At 49.9% G+C, this 12,285-nt stretch overlaps 2 protein-coding genes across 2 annotated transcripts in view; one reads left to right on the forward strand and one right to left on the reverse strand.

Moving 5' to 3' along the window:
• CDON (cell adhesion associated, oncogene regulated) overlaps positions 1-11,563 on the forward strand; it is a 37,054-nt gene extending 25,491 nt beyond the window's left edge. Inside the window, exons 16-21 of the mRNA XM_029962048.1 lie at positions 3-52; positions 1,094-1,365; positions 3,683-3,762; positions 8,276-8,532; positions 9,116-10,086; positions 11,037-11,563. Of these exons, the coding sequence (XP_029817908.1) occupies positions 3-52; positions 1,094-1,365; positions 3,683-3,762; positions 8,276-8,532; positions 9,116-9,282 (826 nt within the window). The 3' untranslated portion in view covers positions 9,283-10,086; positions 11,037-11,563. The remainder of the gene's footprint in view (positions 1-2; positions 53-1,093; positions 1,366-3,682; positions 3,763-8,275; positions 8,533-9,115; positions 10,087-11,036) is intronic.
• A 358-nt stretch (positions 11,564-11,921) lies between these two features.
• VSIG10L2 (V-set and immunoglobulin domain containing 10 like 2) overlaps positions 11,922-12,285 on the reverse strand; it is a 6,517-nt gene continuing 6,153 nt past the window's right edge. Inside the window, exon 5 of the mRNA XM_029962049.1 lies at positions 11,922-12,041. Coding sequence (XP_029817909.1) covers positions 11,922-12,041 — 120 coding nt within the window. The remainder of the gene's footprint in view (positions 12,042-12,285) is intronic.

Here is a 12,285-nt window from a genome sequence, read left to right on the forward strand (position 1 = left end):
GTCTTCATCGCCATGTGCCTGTGGAAGAACCGGCAGCAGAGCGCCCTGCAGAGTGAGTGGGGGCCCGGCTCCCTTCCGCGGCGAAAATATTATCAGGAGTGGAATTAGTAACGCTCATGCCGCATTTTATGGGTGGGAAGCGCCTTCCTGTTAGGAGCCAGCTGGTATTTCTGTAGAGACTTGCACTTCTAAGTGTGCCCTAGGTGCAGATTTGGGTTTTTGAGAGTCTCCATTGCTTTTTGCACTGGTGCTCCCTGCCCTGCTGCATCCCCGGAGGGTCGTGCTGCAGTTTCACCCAGAGAATGGTGTGGGAAAGGCCTGGGCAAAGTTTCTGCAGCTTGTGTTTAACTTTGAGCCCCTGCCTAGGTCTCTGCTGATTGCAGAGGCAGAGCCTGTGTAATTGTAAGTACTTGTTAAATGTGGAGAGTTAAACCCTGGATCTCTCCTTTTCTTAGGTGTATCTGGAAAGAACAAATGTGCAGCACTAGGACAAGTCCCTTATTACCTCTCAGTCCCTGCACAGTGAGATGGCATTCAATGGCCAGGTCTGTCAGAGAGGTGTTAATCAGGCAAACCTGTTCATTAGCCCCTGGAGCAGGAGCTTTTCGAGGTGCTCTGCACCAACCAACAACCTGGTGCCAGCAGAATCTCTGGGCTGGCCTTTTCTGTTCCTTGTGCATAAATCAGCCTTGCTCTTGCCACGGCTTGTGGTTATTTTTAAATGTCCTTACTCTCTGACAGAGAGAAATGAAACAAAACTTCTTGCAAGATAAGATAGTGCCTTCAGCTGCAGCCCAGAGAGATTTTTGGGAAGCAGCTCATAGTAGATGGCAGAGGGGCTATCGATGATAAAAATGGCCCATTTTTAGGACACTCTCGTAGAGATTGATGTCAGCCAAGTCCTTCCAGACCAACATTCCTGGTCTGCTCTCCAGGATGTGTCTGTTTTCCATGTCTGTACTTGTATACTAAGCACTCAGATATCAGAGTTAGTTCACAAAAGCTGCAGGAAGACAAAATGAGCTTCTTTGTCTTTTAGGGACGCTCCTTTAGCTTCTCCTAAAGGCGCTTTCAGCAATAATGTCTTTTGCAGAATACGACCCCCCTGGGTATCTGTACCAGGGGGCGGATATCAACGGGCAGATGATCGAGTACACGACCCTGCCCGGGACGAGCCGCGTCAACGGCAGCATCCACGGGAGCTTCCTCGGCAACGGCCTCGGCAACGGCTGCCCCCATGTCCACCACAAAGTCGCCAATGGAGTCAACGGGATCATGAATGGAGGAGCAGGACTGTACCCAGGGCACACCAGCTCCCTGCCCAGGACACACGTGGACTATGAACACCCCCACCGCCTCGTGAACGTAAGCTCCTGCACCGGGTGGGAGGCTCAGCGCAGACCTTGGGGTTTATTCAGGGGCTGTGCAAGCAGATTTAATTCGGGTGGGGGAATGCTCATCCGTTGATAACAGCCAGTTCCACTGAATCCTTCATCCCAGAGGAAGCAACTGGGCTGATATTTGTGATACAAACATCATGGTTTTCATTTGAGGATATCAGATGACAGCAAGAATTCCACTTACTCTGGGAAATCTGCCTCTACCCTCCTCCTAACAGCATGTAAGCTCTGAGAATGCCTCAGTGCTGGGCTGAGATCCTTTGCTCGTACATATGGTATTTCTCAATCTCCAAGTTAAATAGATTTAATTATAGCTGCTTATTCTGCAGCTTTATGGATCACCCGTTTTTCCCCCACCTGTTTCAGATCTGTAACTCTGAGCAATGCTATTAATTATGGCAAAGCACGAATGGAGCAGGAGGTTCCATGGAATGAAGTGCCCCATACATCTTGAACTGCAGCAGTGCAATAATGCTGCTGCTTTTTTCTTTTTTTTGCAGTCCCCTGTTTGTGACTGTTGAGACAGGCTCGTTTTTTGTTTTGAAATTGAAAATAAAATTAAAAACTAATTTCAGTCTGCGATCCAGCCTTTGTATGCTGTGGAAAAATACTTCATTTGCTGAAACGTGTCCCGTTTCCAAGAGAGAATAATGATTTCATTATTGTCTATGGAAACAGATGGCTTGCATTCAAACTTACTAAACTTACTCAAAACTGTGAACATTGCCCAGGAAAACTGAAAGAAAAAGTTCAAAAGTCTGAATAACCTATGCTGTTTCTGGAGAAAAAAAATGGGCCTATTGTTTGTGTTGGTAATTGAGCACAAGCACTTCTTTTTATTGAACAACAAATTAGCACTTGCACAGTAGTTGCCACTTCAGTTCCCTCCAGTCTCAGCCCAGACCTGTCAGTTTTTCACCTGATTCTGTCCTTGGCCTGCCAGAAGTGCCCATTTTTGGCTGTTTTCAAGAGCACCCGAGGCCCAAACTGGGTTTTTTGGACCTGTCCAACCTCCCAGTGGGTGAAACTCTCCAGAAGTCTCCAAGCCCCCAGGGAGAGAACATTTGTGGTGCTCGAAAGCTCGCCTGTGAGAAAGCCTGGGGGCTTGCATTGATGTTTTGTCCCTCCTATTTTTATTTTTTGGGGGGCTGGGGGAAAGAAGGAAATACATGTGTGGTGACAGAGGTCTCGGTGCTTGGAGCTCCTCCGTGCCACAAGCTGTCCACACAACGCCGCTGTCTGTAGGTGACGGGGATGAGTTTTTTGTTCCCCACACTCCTCGTTGTAGAAAGTTTGAGTCACAGGATCTCTGCCCACAGAGAAGGCCCTGGACTGGCACGTGGGCGAGGCAGCGCAGGGGAACAGGATGTTCTCATCCTCGTTAGGCCGCTCTTCATTGTTTCAGTGATTGGGCTAAATGAGGAAGGGAGAAGCTGGCCAGGATGGCAATCAAGACTAATTAGGCATTTCCTCAGTGCTCCCCATCCTTCAAAAACTTCAGGATAAGCCCTGTTTGTGCAAAAACAGGGGTTGTTAGAAGTTCCCTACCACTTGGACTGCCAAAAGCCAGGTGAGTCTTCCCGGCCCGGCTCCCTGGAGCCCGGCACAGCGGCCTGGCTCCGCGCGGCTCCCGCATCACTGTCCGCCTGGTCCCTAACAATGAGGTATGTGTTAATCTGGGCATTTCGACTGGCTTGTAATGGCCCCCTCAGCCAAAACCAACAACACAAAATCCCTCGCACCCCGAGTCATTGCTGGCTGAGGAATTACCCCATCTGTACAAATACGAAACGGCTCAAAAATCAGTGTAGCGAAGTAAACTGATCTAATCGGAGTAATTACAGGAAAGTGGGATGGGTTTGTGTGTGACATCAGCCCTCCAAATTTAATCCCCTGTCTCCCCAAACGAGCCCGGTGTGCTAACGAACGGCAATTCGTTTTCGTGTCTGTCATCAGCGTTAAAAATAAACATATTTACAGTGTGTTTATTAAATTAAACCTCAGCATATTAAGCTGAAAACAGACCAGGGAAATGACCACATACTTGTCTAAGCTGCAGTTATTTACTTTTCCCTGACACACACGCTGGCAAAGCCCTCCCCTGGCCTTTGGACAATCGCTCAGTGTTGCCGTGCCGTGTTTGGCCCAGAGCGGGGCATTGATAAGGTGGCTGGACTGGGAAAACCAAGTCAAGGAGCTGAGCTGCCTCCTCAGCCCCTCTCTTAGATGTTCTGATAGTGATCTGATTTCTAAGGATTTACTGTTAATCCTTCCTGCTGCAGGGTGGCGGGATGTACACGGCCGTGCCGCAGGCTGACCCCTCGGAGTGCATCAGCTGCCGGAATTGCCGGAACAACAACAGGTGAGGAATGGTCTGCACCAAGGCAGGACCTGCACCAAGGCAGGACCTGCACCAAGGCAGGACCTGCACCAAGGCAGGACCTGCCCCGAGAGCAGCCCTCGCTCTGCGTGCTGTGGTGAAGCTGGGACTGACAAAAGCCAGGAACTGGAGTTCTTGCCCAGAGCACGAGGAGCTGCATGTCAGGGGGTGGCTCGGAGAACAGTTGGGAATTGTCCGTGGGATGGCATAAAACAAGCTGTTAAACCCCCCAGAGCTCACTTTGCTCAACATGCTCCTCCGAGGCTCTCTAGGAAGCAAAGCAGGTTGAGCACTGGATTTTTTAAAAATCCTTATTTCCTGTGTTTTCCTCAGCTTTGAGATAACAAGATCATTCCATGTGGAGTTTGTCAAATCAGATTTAATTGGTCTTCTGCATTTTACACTTCCTGCCATTCCCTTAAGAGCACCGACCAACTGCAGTTGCCCCTTTTCCTTCACAATGCTATTCTTTGTAAAACATGGGATTTGGGGTTCTTCAAGGCCTTCAGGAGCAGTTTGACCAGCCATTGTCAGTGTGGGATAGGATTTTTTCATGGGAAAAAGGATTCTTGTATAGAATAAGGGAAAATCTGTCTTTTATGTTGTATCTGGGAGTCAGGAACCTAATGAAAATCATTAGGTTTTTCGCTTTTGGAAGTTTTAATGAATATTCTTCCAGGCTTCTGACTAAATCTCTGGTTATTTTAATGACTATAAATAGGACTGAAAGTCAGACAAGCTGGGCTACTCTGACTGGTAAATTCTGGGCTTTTTTTTCAATCATACTTTGATTTTTCTGTATTGTTAAAATGCTCAGCTGCCTTTAGGTGTACATCTGGAGAAGCTGAGTTGAAATGAATCATTGAATCATTGAATATTCTGAGTTGGACCCACAAATAGCGTCGAGTCCAACCCCTGTTGGACAAATAAGCTGTTGTTGAAGGCAAAAATCGTGTTCACTTTATTTTCACGGGTTTACTTTTTAAATGCCACTTATAATAGGCCTTAAATCCTTCCCCCCTCCATAAATGTGTGCGTGATAGTGTAATGTTGACGAGCTGCTGCTTGCACGTGGAGCTGGGCATGCTTTGCCTGGACCAGTGTCCCGACAGGTCTCCAGGGAAGCCCAGCACGTTCCCTCACACACCAGTTGTGTGTTTTCCAGCAGGCTCTGCAGCAGCTCTCACCAGGCTGTCTGTGACTCGCCGTAATTTGGAACATGCCATATGTGTTACGCTGTAATTAAGAGCTTGCGTTCCAGTTTTAAGCACATTTAATTTTTTACTTGCTCCCTTTTTTTTTCCCCCTAAGAAAGCAGGGAGTGGGTTCCATCCTCTGCAACTGCACTGCTCCTCCCAGACGGGTCATCAGCGGGGCCTGAACTTTGAGTTTTCACATCCCCCTTCTATATTTGACTGCTTGATAGAGAAACAACTTGTCCCTTACAGCTGCCTTTCCCCGGAGGGGACCATTAACCTCTGCTCTGGCGCTGGGGGAATGGGAGGAGGACATGGGAGAGGGGAATGGGGACAGACCAGAACGTGCCTGAGCATTCCACCAGGGAGCTGGGTGTATGGCCAGGGCGAGGAGGAGGAGGAGGAGGAAGGCCTGGTGTGTTAGTGCAGTCATGTCAGCAGGCTTTGGCAAGTGGGGTTTTGGGGCTGGAGCCTTTTCCTCATTTTTATTTAACCTCATGGCTCAGGTAAGGGCTGTTCCCTCCACCTGGGCTCCTGTTGGTGGAAAGAGAACCTGTTCCTTGTCCCCACCCTGGGATCACTGCACCTTTTGTGCTGGAAAAGGCAATTCCCTCTGCAGCCCAGGAGGTTCAGGTGGCAGTACCTGTAGCAGGGCAATGTCTCCAGCTCAGGAGCATTGTGGGTGCACGTGGCCTCGGCACCACAAATTCCTCACTGACCCATTTCCACTGGTTTGGGTTGAATTTAGCAGTTATTTGAGTTGTGACCATGTGCAAATGAATCCTAGAGGTTCAACGTATTTCATAGCTGTTTTCAGCAATAGCCATCTCGGAGCAGGTTTTATTATTCCAGTGCTGAAATCCCTGGATCTTCTGTTTAAATTAGCACTTTATCCCTCCTAACTGCTCGTGGAGGCTTGCCAGAGGGAGAAGCTGCTGAAACCTGGAGACCTGCTTTGCTTTTGTGGACAAAGCCTGTGGTTGACAGGATTGAGAACTGATCTTTTTTTCTTCCCTGGTGCTTTTGTGTTAAAACTCTCGAGATACCTGGTGGCTGCAGAGGAATTTACACTTTTGCAGATCCCTCTTTGCAAATCCACTGTGTTTTGATCAGAAATGCGAAATGCATGTTTCAGATGTATCAGTTTGTTTTTCCGGTGTTTTCATCTAAATTATGCTTTGTTTAGGTTGTGGTTTGGTAGGGGTTTAGCACTGAGAATTGATAGAAAATGTGTTTTCTGCAGCAGGGATTTTACACCACTCTTCCTGCACACTCTGCTCAGGATATCCCCATGGCTAGTTTCCATCAGAGTGTGGTTATTTAAGCTTAAAAAGCTGAACTGCTGTCTGGAAACATCCTTCAAGCCCATACAATAATACAGAGAAATACACCAACCTCTGTATCTTTAAGAAGAACCCCCAGAAACATGTAAACCCAAACATTTTAAATGGGTTTCTCCGAGCTTTTTTTTCCAAATAATAAGTGAGTGCAGTCAAAACCTCTGCGGAGAGAAAGGCAAACTAATAAATGGATTTGTTTGAAGACCAGATGTGTTTCATGTGGATTCTTCAGTGGCTTCTGTGGTATTTTGGTACTTGGAATAATGATTTTGGAGGCAGTTAGGGGAGCAGAAGGACAAAATAGGAGAGAGAAGGTTGAAAATGAAGCTTGGTGCTGCTCCATCCTCAATGGCTTTTGGGAGGGGAGCAGGCTCTGGAGGGATGCCCCTTGTCCCTTGATTTGGCTTTGCACATGAAGCATCTGCAGGAGGGGAAACTCTCACCAGTGCCTCCTCTAGGAAGTTTATTTGTGTTGTTGTTGGATGTTTTGTTGCTCTTTCAGTTTGGGCAAAACTGATCACGGGTTTTGTTCAGGTTTCAGGCGTGAATTGAAGCTCCTGTAGGGCAGGTCCCTGCAGTGGGATGTTTTTAAGCGTTGCACTGACCTTTTTAAAGGCATAAAAGTGGTTTCTGGGACTTGGGCAGGACCTTGCTGTGACTGCCAAGCTTCATGTATCCCAGTTTTAAACCTGTCTGAGCTCAGTGCTGAGGTGCTCAGGGCTCAGCTGCTGTTGGAGGTGGCTCTGCTGGCTGCTGCCCTGGCACTGCTGACATTCCAGTCCATATTCCCCTCCTCTTCCAGCCATATTTCATCAGCCCTGCTCAGTTTTGGGCCAGAGTCACTGTGGAGCAGCACACCAAGCCAGCACCCAAGCAGCCAGGTCCCAGGGAGCAATTTTTATACTTCCAGATGCCAGGCTCAGGCAGCCCCAGGGATAACCTACAGCAAATGCACTGGGCTGGTCCCTGTCAGCAGAGCAGGCAAGGGATGGATTTACACTTGGTAGGAAAGAAGAGGAGGATGCTTAGAGTTGTACCTGTATCAGCACATAAAAACCTGAAGCCTGTTCAGCCTTTGTGGGAGCGTTTTGGAGGATCTCTGGTGGGTGTGAACGCTCTCCACCCTTATTTCCATGCTTTTATCCGTGGATCCATCTCTGTCCTGCGCCGCACAACAAGGAAGAGTTTTGGGGGGTAGTTTCCCAAAGTTCGTGGCAGCTGTACAAGTAAACCTTTTCCTTTTGGGGTAATTATGGTTTTGTCTAAAACCACACTGAAGTGGAATATTGGGGGAGGGGCTTTCTTATGTAGGAATTATGTATATAAATGTTCCCTGAGGCCACGTTGTCCACGTTGCAAACACTGAGGCGTTTTCCCTGCCTGCTGCAGTGGTACATGTATCAAAGTCCTGCTCCTTTTTGGTTAAAGCTTAAATACCTCAGCTGTAACAGTTGATTCACCACTTTAGCTTCGATTCCACAGCCTTACAAACATGTTACAGGGCCACAACCTGACTTGCACAGCAGAAGAGGGCGTTAAATTTATAATCTTGCATCTATTTTTTTAATTTGTGTTTGCTCTGATAGCACTTAGTATTAATTTTCCAAAGTGCTTAAGTTTGCTGCTCGCATTTCAAAATTTGAGCTCTTTATCTTGGCAGCAAAAATGTGTTTTATGGGGTTGCTTTGATGGAGAAGTGGACTCACAAGTCAGGTCATGGGGTCACAATCGATGGGGGAAAGAACTGAGCGTGTTTCGAGTGTTTTCAGCTGTCTGCTGGGAGAAAAAAAAACCCACTCGGTGCTTTTCTTAACGTCAGGATTGCTCCAAAAATATATTTAAAACTGATTTTACTTTTGACACGTGGTAAAGCACTTAAAAGTTGCATTTTCTCAAGATGAGGGGTGGGGGGGAGAAAGAAACCACTCTGAGTAACTGCGGCCTCTGTCCCGCCCGCAGGTGCTTCACCAAAACCAACGGCACCTTCGGCAGCGCCGCCCTGCCCGTGGTGCCCCTGGGAGCCCCTTTCCAGCAGGACGGTGTGGAGATGAAGCCCCTGAGCCCCCACGTCATGGTGGCCATGTGCTTGGCCTCTGCTGTCCCGGAGTGCAGTGCCCGGCTGGAGGAGGACGGCAAGGAGGGCTCGGAGCATCCCTCCCCCCAGCACCCCTGCTGCCAGGAGGGCGTGGGCCGGCTCTCCGTGGACTGCATGGACGGTGAGGCAACCCCGGGGAGGAGAGCACCTGGCTGTGGGGCCGGGAGTATTCTGTAGGACAGCTGTAGGGTGCTTAATTGATCGTGGAGAAGCTGGTAATTAAGCCCACAAAAGAGCTGGCTCTTTGAGGGAGGTTAAGCGTCCCCGCCTTGTGCCTGGTCCTGTCATGTCCTTGTGATTGATGCCTCTAAACGGGGCTCATCCAGCACCTAACGAGGCTGTGACTGATTGATGCTGCCCCCACAGGGCACCAGTGGGCTCTGACACTGCTGAAAAGCTGCCTAATGGAGTTTTCCTTAATGAGCAGGCATTCCTGAGGGCCCAGAGCCATCCTGGAGGCAGGAACAGGCGCAGGGAGGGAGCTGGGCTGACCTCACCAGTGTGAGCTGTTCCATAGCTCTGCCAGTGCCAGGACAGAGCCGATGCCCTGTGCTTGTGCCTGGTACAGTGGGAATGACCCTGAGCCCAAAGAGCATCACCCACTGGAATTAGGAATTTTGGGTGTGTGTGTGTCTGTTGAGCTGACAGAGAGTATCTGCTGAAAAAAACCACCACCAACCCCCCGCCCTGCTCTTGCTTCGCAGGCGACAGCTGCGTGCACTCGGAAACATCGAACCACGTTCTGAGCTGGAGTCCCCTCATTCTGCAGCCTGCTTCCAAGGACTGTAAGGAAAAACCTGGATGGAGTTCATCCGGAGTCACCTTAAACGGTTCTGGGGACCTTCGGCAGCTCCAGCTGCGGGAAACCTGAGGAAGTGACCGTTGTCCCCACTAAACGCCAGGAACTGCCAGTGTCGCTGAGAGGGAGTGACGGGGGGATGTTAATTATAACAGAGAGAGTCACTATTTATTTTTTGTAGTAGTGTCATATGAATGTATCTTGGTTTTCAAAATGGTTGCCTTTTTATATTATTTATGCCTTGAAACCCCTTTTTTTTTTTTTGTTATTTTTTTTTTTTCTCCCCTCACACGCCGCGAAACTAGCCCTGGTTATGTGTATAAAAAAGAATTGTAATAATATAAAGAAGGAGGATGGGAAATGTGGAGTGTGTTTCCGTGGCATGTTACCAGTGTGAGAAGCACTTCCGAGGAGCCCGGGACAGGGATTTAAGCAGGTCTGATGTGGTGACCAATGGCTGCCAACTCCCTGGCACTCAAACCATCCTTTCCATGAACACATCCCATCCTCTTTTGGTTTCTCTGGGAAGATCTCAATGAGAAAATGAGAAAATAAATAAGAAAAATGAGCCTCAGCTGAGTCCGTCCAGCGCAGCTTGAAGCAGAGCTTGGGTCGGTGACTGTGTCTTCAGATGCTTGATAACCCTTCTGTCTGCAGAAGTACAGGTGGAAATCCAGCCTGTCTCACCTTGCCCCTCACAGAAGACAAAATCCAGTCCTACTCTTGGTTTGAGGGAGTACTGACAGCTTGGATAGCTCTGAAATGAAAGCAGTGGTGTCGGAGCAGCTCCCACCGGCCCCGCGCGTGGCTGTCAGGAACCCACCCGCCCCGGACACAGCACGATGGAGGTGTTGCAACCTTAACTGCAGGGTTTGGGTAGGTTTTTTTTTCTTTTTCCTTTCCAAATTTAATCCCAGAAAATGAAACAACCTTGTGCTTGTAAAGCACTCCCTCCCCCACACAACTCAGGAGCGCAGGATCCCAGAAATGAGGTGCATGCCTTACGGTTACGGCTGCCCCAGGGGGACGCCTGTGCAGCACCTTTGCACAGAGCAGCATGTTTCTGACCAGGCTGGAAAAGAAGGAGGCTGTGCTGGCTTGGCTGTGGCTGCCCTGGGGACACGCCTGTGCAGCACCTTTGCACAGAGCAGCATGTTTCTGGCCAGGCTGGAAAAGAAGGAGGCTGTGCTGGCCTGGCTGTGGCTGCTCCAAACCCCTCGGGGACCTCAGGGCTACAGGTGCAGCTTCACCAGTCGCGGGGTTTGGGGAGCGATGCCTGTGCGAGAAGGGAGCCCTTGAGATCTGCTTTGGCAGCGGTGTCTCCGTGGGCTGTTCCAGGTGTTGGGGTGGGCTTTTTCCTTTTCATGGAATCCCAGAAGGGTTTGGGTTGGAAAGGACCTTAAAGCTCATCTCATTCCAACCCCCTGCCATGGGACACCTTCCACTAGCCCAGGTTTCTCCAAGCCCTGTCCAACCTGGCCTTGGACACTTCCAGGGATGGGGCAGCCTCAGCTTCTCTGGGCAACCTGTGACAGGACCTCACCACCCTCCCAGGGAAGAATTTCTTCCTGATATCCAATCTAACCCTGCCCTCTGGCAGTGGGAAAACATTCCCCCTTGTCCTGTCACTATCTGCCTGCCTGTATAAAAAGTTCCTCCCCCTTTTATAAGCCCCCTTCAGGTACCAGAAGGTTGCAATGAGCTCTTCCCAAAGCCTTGCCTTCTGTCTTCTCTTTTTTCTCTTTTGTCTTTTCTCCCCTCCCCTCCCTCCCCTCTCCTCTTGCATTATTTATGGTTGTATTTATTTTTTTACCTTTTTTTTTTAGGGTTTTGGATCCTCCCAGCCGGAGCTGCCTTATTCTGAAGTTCCCTGCAAACCCTGGACCTTACACCCATGGGTTTTGACTGGCATGTACCCTGGAGCCACCACAGAGCCCCCTCCTCCCCCTTTGTTTATCTCCTCCTTGCAGTCTGGACTTTCCCTTCACAGGACCTGCTGTGAGGCTTTCCCCTTTTCCGATGGAGAGGTTGGAGTTCACCTCTGGCTGCTTCGTCCTCCCCGAACACTGAGATTTAACCACGGTTTTAAACGACCTTGCTTAAATCCCCCCCCTGTATCGTGGGTGTGTTGGATAAAGACACTCTGTTTTCCAGAGAATCTGTAATATCCCTTTGAAATCTTATGTATTTGGAAACAATGCTGTTTTGCAGGGCTTTGGGGTGGGGTGTGTATTTTTGGGGGTGATGCTGCTCTTTGGCCAGCATGGGGGTTGATGCTCTGTGGGCACTGATTTGAGGTGTCACTCGATACTTCCCAATGGATAATTAACCAAATATAGGACAAATGGCCCAACATGCTCTTGTTTCTACAGACACCAAAAGATGAGGGGGTTGAGGAAGGCTGGGAAGTGCCTGACACTTTCCTTAGACCCTGCCTCCCTCCATGCTTTCATGTGGGGAAAAACCATCACCAGTCACTGTTTTTGTCCTCTTGTGGTTTGGCCCGAAAATGGGGAGCTTGGGGTGAAGATGAGGCCCCTTCCCTGCCCCCCAAATCTTCGTGGCTGTTTTTGCACCACAGAAAATTCAGCACAGTCCCAGAGCAGCATCCCCATCCAACGCCAGCCCTGGGCCTGAGGGCAGCACTTCAACCCTCAGGGATTTTTTCTGCCATCGGTGAGAAACTATTTATCGTAGCCTAAATATTTATTTTAGCTCCAGCGGTAACTGCAGGCCCGAGGCTGAGCCAGAGGGGCTTTCTCCGGGTGCAGCTCTCGGAGCCAGCTGCCTCCCAGCCTGACGTGACACAGGTGGGTGGGCGCTGCCGTCCCCTGGTGTGGGACGAGGGGAGCAAAGGGAAATAAAGGGGGAAAAGCCGGAGTGGTCACGGCGTCGCCGTCGCGGTGATGGTGACATCAGCTGGTGGGTCATCAGTGGTGCCTGGCGGTGCCGAGGGCGGCTCTGCAAGGGGTGGGAGACCCCCGGTGCCACCAGGTGTCACCGGGGCGGGTGGCTCAGCCCTCGGCTCGCCCCAGGGTGCGGGTACCTGCTGCTGTGCTGGGGGCAGGCACTTCT

This window comes from Manacus vitellinus, unplaced genomic scaffold (assembly GCF_001715985.3).
Source record: "Manacus vitellinus isolate BGI_N305 unplaced genomic scaffold, ASM171598v3 scaffold_41_pilon, whole genome shotgun sequence".
In the NCBI taxonomy this organism is placed as follows: domain Eukaryota; kingdom Metazoa; phylum Chordata; class Aves; order Passeriformes; family Pipridae; genus Manacus; species Manacus vitellinus.